Source organism: Scyliorhinus canicula, chromosome 2 (assembly GCF_902713615.1).
Source record: "Scyliorhinus canicula chromosome 2, sScyCan1.1, whole genome shotgun sequence".
Classification (NCBI taxonomy): domain Eukaryota; kingdom Metazoa; phylum Chordata; class Chondrichthyes; order Carcharhiniformes; family Scyliorhinidae; genus Scyliorhinus; species Scyliorhinus canicula.
Genome location: NC_052147.1, coordinates 258,483,774 through 258,501,936, shown reverse-complemented (window position 1 = coordinate 258,501,936; position 18,163 = coordinate 258,483,774). Strand labels below are relative to the sequence as shown.

General features: G+C 46.0%; 1 protein-coding gene across 4 annotated transcripts in view; it reads right to left on the bottom strand.

Moving 5' to 3' along the window:
- The window catches only part of mbd6 (methyl-CpG binding domain protein 6), a 371,598-nt gene that overhangs the window by 139,361 nt on the left and 214,074 nt on the right, over positions 1 to 18,163 (bottom strand). For 3 of the 4 annotated variants that reach the window (XM_038789976.1, XM_038789978.1, XM_038789977.1), the window contains exons 5-6: positions 8,657 to 10,756; positions 7,355 to 7,426 (exon numbers count right to left, since the gene is read on the bottom strand). In XM_038789976.1, coding sequence (XP_038645904.1) covers positions 7,355 to 7,426; positions 8,657 to 10,756 — 2,172 coding nt within the window. The remainder of the gene's footprint in view (positions 1 to 7,354; positions 7,427 to 8,656; positions 10,757 to 18,163) is intronic. The other variant, XM_038789979.1, reaches the window with a different exon arrangement.

Here is an 18,163-nt window from a genome sequence, read left to right as displayed (position 1 = left end):
GATGAGGAATAGGGAGAGACAGCAATTAAACACGTGGCTACAGGGATGGTGCAGGCGGGAGGGATTCAGATTTCTGGATAACTGGGGCTCTTTCTGGGGAAGGTGGGACCTCTATAGACAGGATGGTCTACATCTGAACCTGAGGGGCACCAATATCCTGGGGGGGAGATTTGTTAGTACTCTTTGGGGGGGTTTAAACTAATTCAGCAGGGGCATGGGAACCTGGATTGTAGTTTTGGGGTGCGAGAGATTGAGAGTAGAGAGGTCAGGAGCACAGTTTTGACTTCGCAGGAGGGCGGCAGTGTTCAGGTCTGTGGTTTGAAGTGTGTCTATTTCAATGCCAGGAGTATACGAAATAAGGTAGGGGAACTGGCAGCATGGGTAGGTACCTGGGACTTCGATGTTGTGGCCATTTCAGAGACATGGATAGAGCAGGGACAGGAATGGTTGTTGCAGGTTCCGGGGTTTAGGTGCTTTAGTAAGGTCAGAGAAGGGGGCAAAAGAGGGGGAGGTGTGGCGCTGCTAGTCAAGGACAGTATTACGGTGGTAGAAAGGATGCAAGATGGGGACTCTTCTTCCGAGGTAGTATGGGCTGAGGTTAGAAACAGGAAAGGAGAGGTCACCCTGTTGGGAGTTTTCTATAGGCCACCTAATAGTTCTAGAGATGTAGAGGAAAGGATGGCGAAGATGATTCTGGAAAAGAGCGAAAGTAACAGGGTAGTTGTTATGGGAGACTTTAACTTTCCTAATATTGACTGGAAAAGATATAGTTCGAGTACATTGGATGGGTCGTTCTTTGTACAATGTGTGCAGGAGGGTTTTCTGACACAATATGTTGACAGGCCAACAAGAGGTGAGGCCACTTTGGATTTGGTTTTGGGTAATGAACCAGGCCAGGTGTTAGATCTGGAGGTAGGTGAACACTTTGGAGACAGTGACCACAATTCGGTGACCTTTACGTTAGTGATGGAAAGGGATAAGTATACCCCGCAGAGCAAGAGTTATAGCTGGGGGAAGGGCAATTATGATGCCATTAGACATGACTTAGGATGTGTTGGTTGGAGAAGTAGGCTGCAAGGGTTGGGCACACTGGATATGTGGAGCTTGTTCAAGGAACAGCTATTGCATGTTCTTGATAAGTACGTACCAGTCAGGCAGGGAGGAAGGGGTCGAGCGAGGGAACCGTGGTTTACCAAAGAAGTGGAATCTCTTGTTAAGAGGAAGAAGGAGGCCTATGTGAAGATGAGGCGTGAAGTTTCAGTTGGGGCGCTTGATAGTTACAAGGAAGCGAGGAAGGATCTAAAGAGAGAGCTGAGACGAGCAAGGAGGGGACATGAGAAGTCTTTGGCAGGTAGGATCAAGGAAAACCCAAAAGCTTTCTATAGGTATGTCAGGAATAAAAGAATGACTAGGGTAAGAGTAGGGCCAGTCAAGGACAGTGGTGGGAAGTTGTGTGTGGAGGCTGAGGAGATAAGCGAGATACTAAATGAATACTTTTCGTCAGTATTCACTCAAGAAAAAGATAATATTGTGGAGGAGAATGCTGAGACCCAGGCTATTAGAATAGATGGCATTGAGGTGCGTAGGGAAGAAGTGTTGGCAATTCTGGACAAGGTGAAAATAGATAAGTCCCCGGGGCCGGATGGGATTTATCCTAGGATTCTCTGGGAAGCCAGGGAAGAGATTGCTGAGCCTTTGGCTTTGATTTTTAGGTCATCATTGGCTACAGGAATAGTACCGGAGGACTGGAGGATAGCAAATGTGGTCCCCTTGTTCAAGAAGGGGAGTAGAGATAACCCCGGTAACTATAGGCCCGTGAGCCTAACATCTGTGGTGGGTAAAGTCTTGGAGAGGATTATAAAAGATACGATTTATAATCATCTAGATAGGAATAATATGATTAGGGATAGTCAGCATGGTTTTGTGAAGGGTAGGTCATGCCTCACAAACCTTATCGAGTTCTTTGAGAAGGTGACTGAACAGGTAGACGAGGGTAGAGCAGTTGATGTGGTGTATATGGATTTCAGTAAAGCGTTTGATAAGGTTCCCCACGGTCGGCTATTGCAGAAAATACGGAGGCTGGGGATTGAGGGTGATTTAGAGATGTGGATCAGAAATTGGCTAGTTGAAAGAAGACAGAGAGTGGTAGTTGATGGGAAATGTTCAGAATGGAGTTCAGTTACGAGTGGCGTACCACAAGGATCTGTTCTGGGGCCGTTGCTGTTTGTCATTTTTATAAATGACCTAGAGGAGGGCGCAGAAGGATGGGTGAGTAAATTTGCAGACGACACTAAAGTCGGTGGAGTTGTAGACAGTGCGGAAGGATGTTGCAGGTTACAGAGGGACATAGATAAGCTGCAGAGCTGGGCTGAGAGGTGGCAAATGGAGTTTAATGTGGAGAAGTGTGAGGTGATTCACTTTGGAAAGAATAACAGGAATGCGGAATATTTGGCTAATGGTAAAATTCTTGGTAGTGTGGATGAGCAGAGGGATCTCGGTGTCCATGTACATAGATCCCTGAAAGTTGCCACCCAGGTTGATAGGGTTGTGAAGAAGGCCTATGGTGTGTTGGCCTTTATTGGTAGAGGGATTGAGTTCCGGAGCCATGAGGTCATGATGCAGCTGTACCAAACTCTGGTACGGCCGCATTTGGAGTATTGCGTACAGTTCTGGTCGCCTCATTATAGGAAGGACGTGGAAGCTTTGGAACGGGTGCAGAGGAGATTTACCAGGATGTTGCCTGGTATGGAGGGAAAATCTTATGAGGAAAGGCTGATGGACTTGAGGTTGTTTTCGTTAGAGAGAAGAAGGTTAAGAGGTGACTTAATAGAGGCATACAAAATGATCAGAGGGTTAGATAGGGTGGACAGCGAGAGCCTTCTCCCGCGGATGGAGGTGGCTAGCACGAGGGGACATAGCCTTAAATTGAGGGGTAATAGATATAGGACAGAGGTCAGAGGTGGGTTTTTTACGCAAAGAGTGGTGAGGCCGTGGAATGCCCTACCTGCAACAGTAGTGAACTCGCCAACATTGAGGGCATTTAAAAATTTATTGGATAAGCATATGGATGATAAGGGCATAGTGTAGGTTAGATGGCCTTTAGTTTTTTTTTCCATGTCGGTGCAACATCGAGGGCCGAAGGGCCTGTACTGCGCTGTATCGTTCTATGTTCTATGTTCTATGATTGAATCTGTCATCACCACACTTTGAGAATGGGCATTCCAGATCCTAACTATTTGCTGAGCAAAAAAAAAGTCTTATGCCACCTCTGGCTCTTTTGCTAATCACCTTGAAACAGTCTTCCTTGATTCTTGATCCCTCTGCCATGTTCTCCCATTTTGCACAGCAAGTTAGGTGGTAGTGAAAATGTCAGTTTGAGCATGAGTGTCAACAAATCATCTGCATTAATGATCAAAATTCTAAATACATGTAATTAATAATAGTGCTTTACACTACACTTTTGAAACTATTCATTACAAACACTTGCATAACAAATGTGAGTATTTTTAAGAATCTCAAACCTTTATTTTATTAGACTAATGTTGACCTCAAGTAAAATAAAACTTATATTTGTTCATGGCTATGCCAGCATTTATTGCCCATCCTTAATTGCCCTGGAGAAAGCAGCGGTGTGGTGCATTCTTGACCCACTGCACTCCATGTGTTGCAGGAAAGCCCAGAGTGTTGTTAAGGAGTTCCAGGATTTTGGCACAGTGACAGTGAAGGAATGGAGATATATTTCAAAGTCAGGATGATGTGAGACTTTGACAGGAACTTGCAGGTGGTGATGTGCCCATGCATCTAGTGCCTTTGTCCTTAGTGGTAGAGACACAGGTTTAGGAGGTGCTACTGAAGGAGCCTCTGAGTCTCTGTAGTGCATCTTGAAGGTGGTACACACGGCTGTCACTGTGCATTGGTAGCGCACAGTATGAATGATTACTGTGGTGGCTGGTGTGCCAATCAAATGGGCCAATTTGTCTTGAAGTGTTGAGCCTCTTGAGTGTTGTTGAACCTGTACTCATCCAAGCAAGTGGAAACTTTCTGCCACATTGCTGATTTATGCTTTGTACATAGTGGACAGGTTTTGGGGAGTCAGGAGGAGAGGTATTAGAGAGGCTTTCACAACAGAATTCTCAGTCTTTGAGCTGCTCTTACAAAGATACACATAAGATAGGAGCAGGAGGTGGCCTTTTGGCCCTTTGAGCCTGCTCCGCCATTCATCACAATCATGGCTGATCATCCAGCTCAATAGCCTAATCCGGCTTTCTCCCCATAGCTTTTGATCCCATTCTCCCCAAGTGCTATATCCAGCCGCCTCTTGAATATATTCATTCTTGTATTTAAATAGCTAGTTAGTTCAGTTTCTGGTCAATGGTAACCTCCAGGATGTTGATAGTGGGGGATTCACCTCTGGTAATTGCATTAAATGTCAAGGAGAGATGGTTAGATTCCGTGTGTGGGAGGGGGGGGGGGGGGGGGGGGGGGGGGGTTTCCTCCAGGTGCTCTGGTTCCTTCCCACAGTCCAAAGATATGCAGGTAGGTGGATTGGCCATGATAAATTGCCCCCAAGTGTCCAAAGTTTAGGTGGGGTTTTGGATTGGTTGGGGAATTTGGCCTAGTTAGGGTGCTCTTTCAGAGGGTCGGTGCAGACCCGATGGGCTGAATAGCTTCCTTCTGCACTGTAGGGATTCTATGACTTCTCTTGTTGGAGAGGGTTATTGCCTAGCACGGTGTTCTGCGACTGTGCCTCATGTCATCCCAAGCCTGAATATGTCCAGGTCTTGCTGTATATGGACTTGGACTGCTTAAACATTTGAGGAGTTTCCAATGGACTGGACATGATACTATTAGTAGCAAACATCCTCACTTCTGACCTTACGAAGGATGAAAGATCATTGATGAAGCAGCTAAAGTAATCCTGCAGTGATTGACCTTCAACAACCACAACCATCTTCGTGTTAGCTATGACCCCAACGAGCAGAGATCCCCCCCCTCATGCCTGCGCCTCAGTGAATGAAATGAAATGAAAAACACTTGTCACAAGTAGGCTTCAAATGAAGTTACTGTGAAAAGCCCCTCGTCGCCACATTCTGGCGCCTGTTCAGGGAGGCTGGTACGGGAATTGAAACAGCGCTACTGGCCTTGTTCTGCTTTACAAGCCAGCTGTTTAGTCCAGTGTGCTAAACCAGCCCCAACAGTGAATCCAGTTTTGCAAAGACTCCTTGATACCACACTCGTTAATGCTACGTTGATGTCAAGGTTAGTCACTCTCACCTCACGAGTTCACCCGTTTGTCTAAGTTTGGACAAAGCTGTAATGAAGTCAAGAACTGAGTGACCCAGCAGGACCCAAATGGAGTGTCAGGGAGCAGATAATCTGAATAAGTGCCGCTTGCTACCGCTGTTGACAACATTTCCATCACTTTCCTGATGATCAAGGATAGATTGATGGGGCGTTACATGGTTGGAATAGTCCTATTTTTTGTGCTCAGGACTTCCCTGGGCAATTTTTCACATTTAGGAAAGATGCCAGTGTTGTAGCTGTGCTGGAACATCACGATTCGGGATGTGGCTAGCTCTGGAGCTTCACTATTGCTGGAATGTTGTCGTGGCCTTTAACCGTTGCAGTGTCCAGTGCCTTCAGCTATTTCTACATATTACATGGAGAAAATAGAATTGGCTGATGACTAGCATCTGTGATGCTGGGGACAAGAGGAGGCCGAGATGGATCATTTACTTGGCACTTCTGGCTGAAAATTGTAGCAAATGCTTCAGCCTCGTCTATGTACTGGGCCATGAGGTTACAGATTATGGTTGTATACAATTGTGCTGCTGATGGCGCACAGCGTCTCTGGATGCTATATGCCCAGTTTTGAGATGTTAAGTCTGAAATCTATTCCATTCAACGCGAGTCCCCTCAATGTGAAGATGGGAATTCATCACCACATGGACTGTACAGTGGTTATTCTTTCCAATACACACAAGAATCGATGCATCTGTGATGTGACAGGTAGATCGTTGTGGATGAGGTCAAATAGGTTTTCCCCTCTTATTGGTTCTCTCATGAATTGCCAGACACAGTCTAGCAGCTGTGTCCTTTAAGACTTCGCCAGCTCCATCAGCAGTGGTGCTACCGAGCCACTCTTGGCGATGGTCATTGAAGTCCCATATCCAGAGTACATTCTATGCCCTAGCCACCTTTAGAACAACGCAGTGTCAACAGACTGGGTGTGCCATTGTCATTTCCAATGCCTAGGTTGATGCTGGGTGGATTGTCTGGTTTAAATTCCTTTCAGACTTTGTAGTGATTTAATTCAATTGAGTGGCTTGCTAGGCCATTTAAGAGAGTATTTAATAGTCAACCAGATTGCTGCAGGCCTGGAGTCACATGTAGGCCAGGCAAGGACAGCAGATTTAGTGAACCAGATGGGTTATTATAACAATTGACAATGATTTTGTGCCAACACTAGACTAGCTCTTAATTCCAGATTTATAACTTAAAAAAAAAATTTAGAGTGCCCAATTATTTTGTTTTCCAATTAAGGGGCAAATTAGCATGGCTAATCCACCTAACCTGCACATCTTTTGGGGTGTGGGGGTGAAACCCACGCAGACACGGGGAGAATGTGCAAACGCCACACGGACAGTGACCCAGGGCCGGGATTTGAACCCGGGTCCTCAGTGCCACAGTCCCAGTGCTAACCACTGTGCCACTGCGCTGCCCCAGATTTATTATTTGAACTTGTATTCCACCAGCTTCTGAACCCATGTCTCCAGAGCATTAGTCTGGGCCTCTGGATTAGTCTGGCCAGTGTCATTACCATTACCCTGCCACATGTTATCCTTTCATCACTTGTATTTGAGGTCATAATAACTTCTTCAGTTTAGGTACTTTAATGATACGGGGTCAACGTTTTTGTCTTAATCTTTTGTGACAGGCGGACTATGGAGTGCATCACTGGGAGCAGAATAAAACTTCCCTTATATCTCCCAAAAGGTGAAAAAAGATTTTTAGTACCATCCACTTGTACTAATTTAAATGGAGATGAAAGGTTGATACACAATCACGTTAACAAAATATATGCAACAAATAAACAAATATAGAAAATGATAAGAAGAACGTCAAAGACAACATTCTTAAGAGCTATCGATAATAAGACATTCAGCAAACATTGACAAGTTTGTTTCAGCAACATTTTTATATTTAACGTGGTCTCTTATTTTAATTTGCGTTAAGTTGTATATGAAGGAGTGTTTATTTTCATTCAGACCTCTCCCTTTGGGCAGAACTATTTATTTGATTGTGATGACAGGGGAAGGAAAATGGGTCCTGTTCCTACAATACTCAAGCGTACCTCCTGACAGGTTGACCAAAGAACAACGTTGTCGTCTGTGGAGATGTCCATGGGATGGACCTTCCTGCCCTCCTGACAGAGGATAGCATTGACAAGGGCAAGAAAATGGAGGAAAAAGTGTTACAAATAAACTACACTCAAACACAAAAAAGTTAGTGAATAACTCCATAACAAAGAAAAAACATTTCCAGTTATCCTATTTCTACATCACCTATCATGCAGTCATAATTTTATTAGCAAACATTTTTGTTAATAAAGTGTACAGTTCTGGCCCCATTTTTGCGGCAGCTTCTTTCTACAACTGCCCATAAGTTAGAAACCTGGGAAAGTGGCATGCGGATTATTTTTGCCATTTCACTATACCTTCTGTCTTCTGTCTGCAGTGCAATCTAGCCAGCAGTTTTAACTATCATAAACAAATCCCACAACAATTTGGCTTAATCAAGCCAAAATGCCGTGAATAATGATATTGCAGCTCCACAGCAAACTGGCCATAATGCAGCCATCCCTTCCAGAATAAAATAAGCTGAATCTGCCAACAATATAACATATGTTTCGGGATGGTTGGCAGAATATTCAGTTTGCATGCAAACCACTTGCACTTTTTTAAATATAGGGTAGATTAGACATTTAAAATTTACATTCATTTCCGATGATGAAGATCAGTATAAGAATCATCTTTGTATTGTATTTCAGTGGAGGATACTTTGTCAAACAGATTTCTAACTCCAAATGATTTCCAAGTCTAAAAGGGTTAGATTCAATTCATGAAAAACAAGAACATTTTTGTTCGATTAATTGAAATGTTTGCAATTTATTTTCCTCCTCAAAATCATGCCATTAAGAGGAGATGGATGTTCCGGAGGTTTCACAAACATTTTGCAAACCTATCTATCATAACATTTTAGTTTGTAATCAGTTGGTCACAAAAGTGAAAACTTGGCAAGGTGCATGATTTAAAAAAAAAATAGAAGAAACGCATCAATTATTAAATGTTCAAGAGGATAGCAGCACCATATTTGTAACCTTCAAATAAGCATTTAAATCAAATGAAAAATATTTTGTGACCAACCTAAGTATTTGGCTACATGCATTTGCATCAGTGAAAGAGAAATCTTTGCAAAGACGGTATACCAGAATACAACTTGGTTGTGTGATATATCTGCTAAATTTTGTATTCATGTAACAAAACTTAACCAAAATTGCAAAACACTTATTGAAAATGATAAATATACCCAGTGTTGAAGTTTGAAACTAAATCTCAAGACAATGGATTAAAAAATCATCACTATAAAACCATACCTGTGTCAGCACTGGTTTGGCTACAAATGCCACTGCTGTTTGGAACCATTACTGCCGAAGAGGCTGCAATTCTTGAATGATGGTTAGAATGCAAACTATTTCCCAAAGTCATTGCAGACTGATGAAGCAGCCCACAATTGCCACTACCATGGAGCGGTCCGACTATCCCAACAAATTGATTGTTTGGGCCCTGACAACTGTGGATTAAATTAGTACTTGTATTTTGGCAAGAAATACCTTCCCCTCTTGTTAAATTTTGAGCTGATAGGTTATGAATGGAACCTGAGTTCAGACTGGTATTTGAGAAGTTATGTTGGTTGGAGGAACAAGAAATACCTGCAGTAGAACTACCGCAACTAGTACTGCTATTGCCACTGATTTGAGAACTTTGTGAACTCATAGATTGAAGTAACTGAGACATGGTGTTATTCATGGTTACAGATGAATTTTGTCCTTGTTTCCTTAGAGAGTCAATCACAGACTTTGGGACACCAGAGTTGCCCATCTGAGACTGTTTTAGCATACTCAACACTGTGGGTGTTGCTTGCTTCCGCTTCCTTAAAGGATCCTTTTGCTGTGCCATTAGCTTATCCCTCAGTGCTGCACGCCCACTCTGACCTTCATTAACTGAAAGAAGCATGTTGGCAGTTGGTGGAAACATGGTATTTAAAGTGCTGTGTCCTTCACTGTTGCCACCACTGCCAACTCCACCACTACTGTTACTACCAGACAGTTTGTTTTGATTAGCTAGCTGTGCTTTGGCTGCTGCTGAAAGTAAACTGCTTGCTGGAAATGAGGCAGCATTATGCTGGTTCAAAATTTGATTTAAGGGCATTCCGAGCAAACCTGGCTGACCTTTTTGTTGTTGTACATTTCCAACAGATACAGATGGAAACAATAGGTTACTTTGAGGATTTAGAACATTGTTCATTCCAACCAACAATGGATTAGGAATATCTTTGTATTGATGAAGAAGCCCATCAGGCTTGGTGGATGGACTGGATGGCATAGATGGTCGAGGAGAACCCATAGATGACCTTGGTGACCTTGGAGGAACCTTTATCCCACTGCAGCTTGACTGTGGACCTGCAGGTGGCATCATTAAGCTTCCATGGTCAGAGGATGTAGAAGATGACCTTGATCGCTGTGGTGACGCCTCAATTCTTCCCATGACAGGTCCCATCATGTGTATGGGGGAGGTGACCGGAGCAGGAGATACAGATGTTGATGTTGAATGCTGTACCCTTGGTACATGAGTTCCATGGTTTATAGGGCCGGGTTTAACAGTTGGCAATGGTAGGTTGCTTGGCAAAGGGACAACAGCCGGAGGCATGTTTACATTCATCATAGGTACCTGAGAGTGCATGGTTGTCGGGAAATTAGATGCATTCATAAGTACTAGGTTAGGTTTACTCGGTATGGGGTCAAGGATGCCTAATGGATCCATTTCAGAGGGCAATGGCTTTTTTTGGAGAGCACATGATGTTGGGGCACCTTGGGGAGGTTTATGAAACATAATTCTTGGCATATCAATGTTTGATGAATAATTACAAGAGGGTTTTTTCATTACAGGGCTTTTTGTAGTCATTGTTGGTGAAAGAGGTATAGAAGTCCTACCAGCCAGAGCACAGGATGGGTGGGACGAAGAGTTTTGCATCAGAACCGTGGGTGGTGAATGGGGAATTCTATTTGCGTGAATAGGACTGGAGTTTGGCCCAGCATGAAAGCCGAGATTACTTCTCGTAAATACATCAGGGCTTCCCACTGTATCAGTCCTAGGAGATATAGAACCATCTCCATAGATTTGTGATCCCGATGATGCTGGGCTAGATAGACCACCATGGCTTCCACGATACGGAGACTTCTGTCCTTGATCATTGCTGCCCAGTCTCTGCCTGGAATAAACATGAAGTTCTTGCTGGGGACTTCTACACAGTTCCTGTTGATAAATCCGTGTCGCAGCATTTGGAACCCCCGTCATCAATTTAGGCAGAAACGTATTCTTATAGTCTGGCACTGTGGAATTCACCATTACTTCTTGTGATTTATTCCTCACTGCTCTTGGTGTTGCAGCCCGTGACTGTACCATAGGAGAGCCACCTTAAAAAACAGAAAGATAAATCAATCACACAGAACAGGAACAACAAAATTTAGAGAAACATCACTCACCCCATTAATCATCATCCTCCTTCACCATGTGTTGATCTCTACTTTGATGGAAATTTGTTTGCTGCAGAAAAAAAAAAACTTGATCTCTCTAAAATCCTAATGATCCAGCTCCTTTGAAAAATTCTAATTCACTTGGAATAAATTGCTTTCTCTGGGAGTCTATTCCAACTAAGGGATGGGAAAAAGAGGTGTTACAACTGGCCTCAAAGCTAAAGAGATTTCAGTGCAGGGAGTTTTGTGCGAAAGAAAACCAGCCAGAATTCTCACTCATGATTGTTAAATAACAATTCCCATTTGAATTGTGGGTGCATAGATACCCAGTAGACAAGATTGTGCTCGGCTGTGATACCATTTTTTTTTTACATTGGTTCATGGAATGCCCATCTCGAGTCGCTGCTGAGAAAGTGATGGTGAGCTGCCCTCTTGAACTGCTGCAGTCCATCTGGTGTAGATACAACCATCGTCCTGCTGGGAAGGGAGCTCCAAGTTTCTGATCCAGAAACAATGAAGGAACGTTGTATACAGTCTAAAGTCAGGATGGTGTTTGGCTTGGAAGGGAACTTCCAGAGCAGATAAAGAGTCAAAACGTTTTTGAAAAGTACAAGTCAGTGAAATAAATGGCCAATGTCAGGGATTCTTTGACAAAAATGTTAAATACCTTCCCAAAAAAAAAAAATCAGCTAACTTCATTTAGGATAGCCTTTCTATTTTCAGAAAGTTGATAACATACCGGCAGAAGTGTAAAATATTTTTAAAAAATGTTTAAAAATTTTTTTTGAAAAAGGGGTTTAAGAGAGGAAAAAAGTGTTAAAGGAGAGAAAGGAAGGGGAAAAGAAAAGGGGGACAACAGAAAATGGAAAGGGGCGGGCGAAAAAAAAGGGGAAAGAAAATAATGCCAGAAAGTAGCCAAAGCAGAGGGAGAAATACCACCAGAAGCCGAAGGGGCAATGAGAGAGCCCATTCAGGCAAGCTAACCGGCACACGAAGCGGCAGAACGGAAGGCCCGCCGCAACAAACAGAACTGGGCAGACAGGAGCTTTTCCCCCTTGGGCCAGGGAGGAACTGGAACTGGAAGGCAGCCTTTGCCGAGGCACTGAGGGAACATCAGCAGGTAAACAAGGCAGAGGTTAGGGCAGACATGGAGGCTGCAGTGCAGGCAGCAATGGCCAAAGCCATGGCGGAGGTGCAGCTCACCCTGGGCACAGCACAGGAGAGACTGGAAGCCCAAGAGACGACTATTTAAGGAGCTGGAAAAAGCCACGACTGGCAAGGGCGACCGGATCATGGTCCTGGAGAAGGAGGTGGCGAGACTGGTCACAACGCAGGGGAGCTTGAAGGGCAGAGTGGACGATCAGGAAAACCACTCAAGAATGCAAAATGAAAGAATAGTGGGCCTTCCAGAGGGGATTGAGGGTAGAAACCCCACAGCATACATGGTTGAGATGCTGCGTAACTTAGTGGGGAGGAAAACTTTCCCCAACCCATCAGAAATGGACAGAGCACACGGGTCGCTGTGCCCGAAGCCCAAGGCAGGGGAGCATCCGAGGGCAGTTATAGCTAAACTGCACCGGTACCAAGACAGGGAATCAATCCTGCGCTGGGCCAGGCAAAACAGAACCTGAAAATGGGAAGGACACTTCATTAGAGTCAACGAGGACATTGGGGCAAACCTAGCCAGGAGAGGGGCCGAATTAAATAGAGCGAAAGCAGCTCTTCACAAGAACGATGTATGTTTTGGTATGCTTTACTCAGCGAAACTCTGGGTCACATACAGAGTACTTCTTCACAGCCCCCGCCGAAGCAAACAAGTTTGTTGAGGAACACGTGCTGGAAAGCCGACAGCAGGGGGGGGGGGGGGGGGGAATGGGGCAACGCCAGGCCCCCACCTTCAACCCCCCCCCCCTCCCCCTCCCCCGCCACCGCAAGTGCAACCTGAACAAATAGCAAACCACTACCCGAGGGACCGCTTCAAGAACAAAACAAAGAACAAGGAAAATTACAGCACAGGAACAGGCCCTTCGGTCCTCCCAGCCTGCGCCGATCCAGATCCTTTATATAAACCTGTTGCCTATTTTCCAAGGTCTCCTTCTTTCTGTTCCCCACCCGTTCATATATCTGTCCAGATGCATCTTAAATGATGCTATCGTGCCCGCCTCTACCACCTCCACTGGCAAAGCATTCCAGGCACCCACCACCCTCTGCGTAAAAAACTTTCCACACAAATCTCCCTTAAACTTTCCCACTCTCACCTTGAAATCGTGACCCCTTATAATTGACACCCCCACTTTTGGAAAAAGCTTGTTGCTATCCACCCTGTCCATACCTCTCAATTTTGTAGACCTCAATCAGGTCTCCCCTCAACCTCCGTCTTTCCAATGAAAACAATCCTAATCTACTCAACCTTTCTTCATAGCTAGCACCCTCCATACTAGGCAACATCCTGGTGAACCTCCTCTGCACCCTCTCTAAAGCATCCACATCCTTCTGGTAATGTGGCGACTAGAACTGCACGCAGTATTCCAAATGTGGCCTAACCAAAGTCCGATACAACTGTAACATGACCTGCCGACTCTTGTACTCAATACCCCGTCCGATGAAGGCAAGCATGCTGTATGCCTTCTTGACCACTCTATCGACCTGCGTTGCCACCTTCAGGGTACAATGGACCTGAACTCCCAGATCTCTCTGTACATCAATTTTCCCCAGGACTCTTCCATTGACCATATAGTCTGCTCTTGAGTTAGATCTTCCAAAATGCATCACCTCGCATTTGCCTGGATTGAACTCCATCTGCCATTTCTCTGCCCAACTCTCCAATTTATCTATATTTTGCTGTATTCTCTGACAGTCCGCCTCGCTATCTGCAACTCCACCAATTTTAGTATCATCTGCAAACTTGCTCATCAGACCACTTATACGTTTCATCATTTATGTATATCACAAACAGTGGTCCGAGCACGGATCCCTGTGGAACACCACTAGTCATCTTTCTCCATTTTGAGACACTCCCTTCCACCACTACTCTTTGTCTCCTGCTGCCCAGCCAGTTCTTTATCCATCTAGCTAGTACACCCTGAACTCCATACGACTTCACTTTTTCCATCAACCTGCCATGGGAAACTTTATCAAATGCCTTACTGAAGTCCATGTATATGACATCTACAGCCCTTCCCTCATCAATTAACTTTGTCACTTCCTCAAAGAATTCTATTAGGTTTGTAAGACATGACCTTCCCTGCACAAAACGATGCTGCCTATCACTGATAAGACTATTTTCTTCCAAATGTGAATAGATCATATCCCTCAGAATCTTCTCCAACAGTTTGCCTACCACTGACGTCAAGCTCACAGGTCTATAATTCCCTGGATTATCCCTGCTACCCTTCTTAAACAAAGGGACAACATTAGCAATTCTCCAGTCCTCTGGGACCTCACCCGTGCTCAAGGATGCTGCAAAGATATCTGTTAAGGCCCCAGCTATTTCGTCCCTCACTTCCCTCAATAACCTGGGATAGATCCCATCCGGTCCTGGGGACTTGTCCACCTTAATTCCTTTTAGAATACCCAAAACCTCCCCCTTCTTTATGCCGACATGCCCTAGAGTATTTAAACATGCATCCCTAGCCTCAACATCCATCATGTCCCTCTCCTTGGTGAATACCGATGCAAAGTACTCATTAAGAAGCTCACTCATTTCCTCTGACTCCACGGAAAAATTCCCTCTTTTGTCTTTGAGCGGGCCAATCCTTTCTCTAGCTACCGTATTGCTCCTTATATTTGAATAAAAGGCTTTGGGATTTTCCTTAACCCTGTTAGCCAAAGATATTTCATGACCCCTTTTAGCCCTCTTTATTCCCTCTTTATTGCGCGTTTGAGATTTGTCCTACTTTCCCGATATTCCTCCAAAGTTTCATCAGTTTTGAGTTGCCTCGATCTTATGTATGCTTCCTTTTTCATCTTAGCTAGTCTCACAATTCCACCCGTCATCCATGGTTCCCTAATCTTGCCATTTCTATCCCTCATTTTCACAGGGACATGTCTGTCCTGCACTGTAATCAACCTTTCCTTAAAAGACTCCCACATTTCAAATGTGGATTTACCCTTAAACAGCTGCTCCCAATCCACATTCCCGAGCTCCTGCCGAATTTTGTTGTAGTTGGCCTTTCCCCAATTTAGCACTCTTCCTTTAGGACCACTCTCGTCTTTGTCCATGAGTATTCTAAAACTTATGGAATTGTGATCGCTATTCCCAAAGTAATCACCGACTGAAACGTCAACCACCTGGCCGGGATCATTCCCCAATACCAGGTCCAGTATGGCCCCATCCCGAGTTGGACTATTTACATACTGCTCTAAAAAACTCTCCTGGATGCTCCTGACAAATTCTGCTCCATCTACGCCTCCAACACTACATCAGTCCCATTCACTGTTGGGGAAGTTAAAATCTCCCATCACAACGACCCTATTGCTCCTACATTGTTCTATAATCTGTCTACATATTTGTACCTCTACTTCACGCTCGCTTTTGGGAGGCCTATAGGTGGGAGACCAGGCCCCAGCACGAGGGAACAAGAGTAACGGAGAAGGGAGAGCAAGCAAGAGGAGTGCAGGTTAGGAGGGGGAAGAGTGGGCAGAAAACCGTAGAGGTCAGGCAAGGGAGAAGCGAGACAGTAACCCCCAAGAGATGTCCATCGCACGATCAGGAAAGCTAGCGCCGGAGGCATGCAATAAAGCAGGGCCGCAGCGCGCCCCCAACATGGGGGATGGCACCAGGCCGGGGGGAAGAGAAACCACTCAACAGAGACGGGAGAGCAAACGGGCATAGGAGCAGGGGCAAGAGGGACAAAAGAGGGGTACACGGGAGAGGGGAGAAAGGGGGGGGGCGGGGGGACACAGGAAGGAGGGACAAACAAGGCTAGAAAGAGAATAACAATAGAGCTACAAAGTGCCACAACCAAAGGCTCGGTAACAAGGAATCGCTCGCTGCAAGCAACCACCCAGTATGGTCTCTGGGCGAAGGGTGATTCCAGAGTGTGGCGGATTCCACATGGCGGACGCATAGTGGGCGGCCATGTTAGGTGCCCCCTGGACAAAGGGAAACCCCGGAGCGCAGGGACCCGACCATATGGAGAGAGCAGCGACAGCGGCCATCCTGGACGGCCCCCTAACAAAGGGAAACCCTGCGTCCACCAGGCAAGTATGGTTAATCCCACAGGAGCGGGGGGACAGATGCCTCCCACCAGTATACCACCTGGAATGGAAGGGGCTCAACGGCCCAGTGAAGAGATCCAGAGTCCTCACCCACCTAAAAAATATGAAAGCCAACATAGTCTTCCTCCAAGAGAGACACACCCGAGAGAGCAGGACCGACTGCGGATAAGAAAGGGCTGGGTGGGGCAGACCTACCATTCCTGCTATGGAATGAGAGCCAGGGGGTGGCAATACTGATCAGCAAGAAGACGATGTTTAGGGCAACGCAGATGGTTACGGACCCAGGGGGACGGTATGTCATGGTCAGCTGGATGGGGCACCGCTAGTGCTAGTTAACATGTACGTGCCCAACTGGTACAATACAAGCTACATCCAAAAGACCATGGCAGAAATCCCCGGCAACGACTGACAGTTCAAGCTCCAAAATGGGGAAAACCTCAGGCATGGCAAGAGAACTGAGTCACTTTATGGAGCAGATGGGAGCGGTGGACCCCTAGAGGTTCACCCACCCAGGGGAGAAGGAATTCTCCTTCTTCGCCCCAATGCACAATGTATACACCAGAATTGACTTATTTGTGGTGGGGAAAACGGTGCTTCCGGGGATACACAAAGTGGAATACTCCGCAATTGTGATATCCAACCACGCTCCACACTACATGGACGTGAGGCTAGAGACGGGCAGACCTCATCGCTCCACATGGCGGTTGGATATTGCCCTCCGAGCAGACAAGGCCTTCAACGAAAAGATATCACAGACCATAGCAGAGTACACGGAGAACAACCAAAATGGGGAGGTCTCACCGTCCTCTGGGAAGCGCTAAAGGCCGTAGGAGAAATTATTGCTTTCAAAGCTCGAAGAGATAGGGAGGAAAGGGCGGCTAGGTAGCAGCTGGTCGACTCCATACTGGAGGTAGACCGTAAATACTCCGAGGCCCCGACCGCAGAGCACCTGGCGGAGAGGAAAAAGCTACAAAGGTACTTTGATCTGCTCTCCACCAGGAAAGCAGTGCACCAACTCTGCCAGGCACGTGGGACCCTATACGAACATGGAGACAAAGCCAGCCGCCTGTTGGCACACCAGTTGAGAAAGCAGGCAGCCACCAGAGAAACTGCACAAATCAGGGATACCAGAGGCACATTAGAAACAGAACCAGAAAAGATTAACAAAACCTTCAAGGCCTTCTACCAAGGGCTGCACACCTCAGAGCCCCCAATTGGGGAAGCTGGGATGAAACGGTTCCTTGATGGACTGGACATACCAGTCGTGGGGGAGGGCAGGAAACGGGGCCTGGAAGCACCACTAGCACTGGGAGAGATCATGGACTGGACAGCATTAGCATCATGCACGCGGGGAAGGAGCCGGGACCAGACGGGTTCCTGGCAGACTTCGACAAAAAATTTGCGACAGCACTGTCCCCACACCTGCGGGAGATGTTCACAGACTCGCTAGCTAGGGGCACATTGCCACCCACGTTAGCATAGGCCTCAATCTTGCTGATACCTAAGAAAGATAAAGACCCAACGGAATGTGAGTCTTACATCTCACTGCTGAATGCAGATGCCAAAATACTGGCCAAAATCCTAGTCAAAACGCTAGAAGACTGTGTACCAGAAGTGGTCGCAGAGGACCAGACGGGCTTTGTCAAAGGTAGACAGCTTACCTCTAACATCAGGCACCTGCAAAATGTGATAATGACCCCATCCGGGGAGAGAACACCAGAGGTGATCGTCTCCCTAGACGCAGAAAAGGCCTTTGACAGGGTCGAATGGAAATACCTCATCGAGGTACTGGAGCGGTTCGGTCTTGGAACAGGGTTCACCTCCTGGGTAAAACTCCTATACAACGCCCCCATGGTGAGCGTACGGACCAACAACACCAACTCCCGATACTTCCAGCTGCACAGACAAGGATGCCCATTGTCCCCACTGCTGTTTGCTCTAGCGATCGAACCATTAGCAATTGCTCTCAGAGTAGCAAAAAGTTGGAGGGGGATCCAAAGGGGCGGCAGAGAGCACAGAGTCTCACTCTTTGCAGATGACCTGCTCCTCTACATTTCGGACCCACAAAGCAGCATGGATGGAATCATCATGCTCCTTAAAGAGTTTGGCGCCTTCTCGGGCTACAAA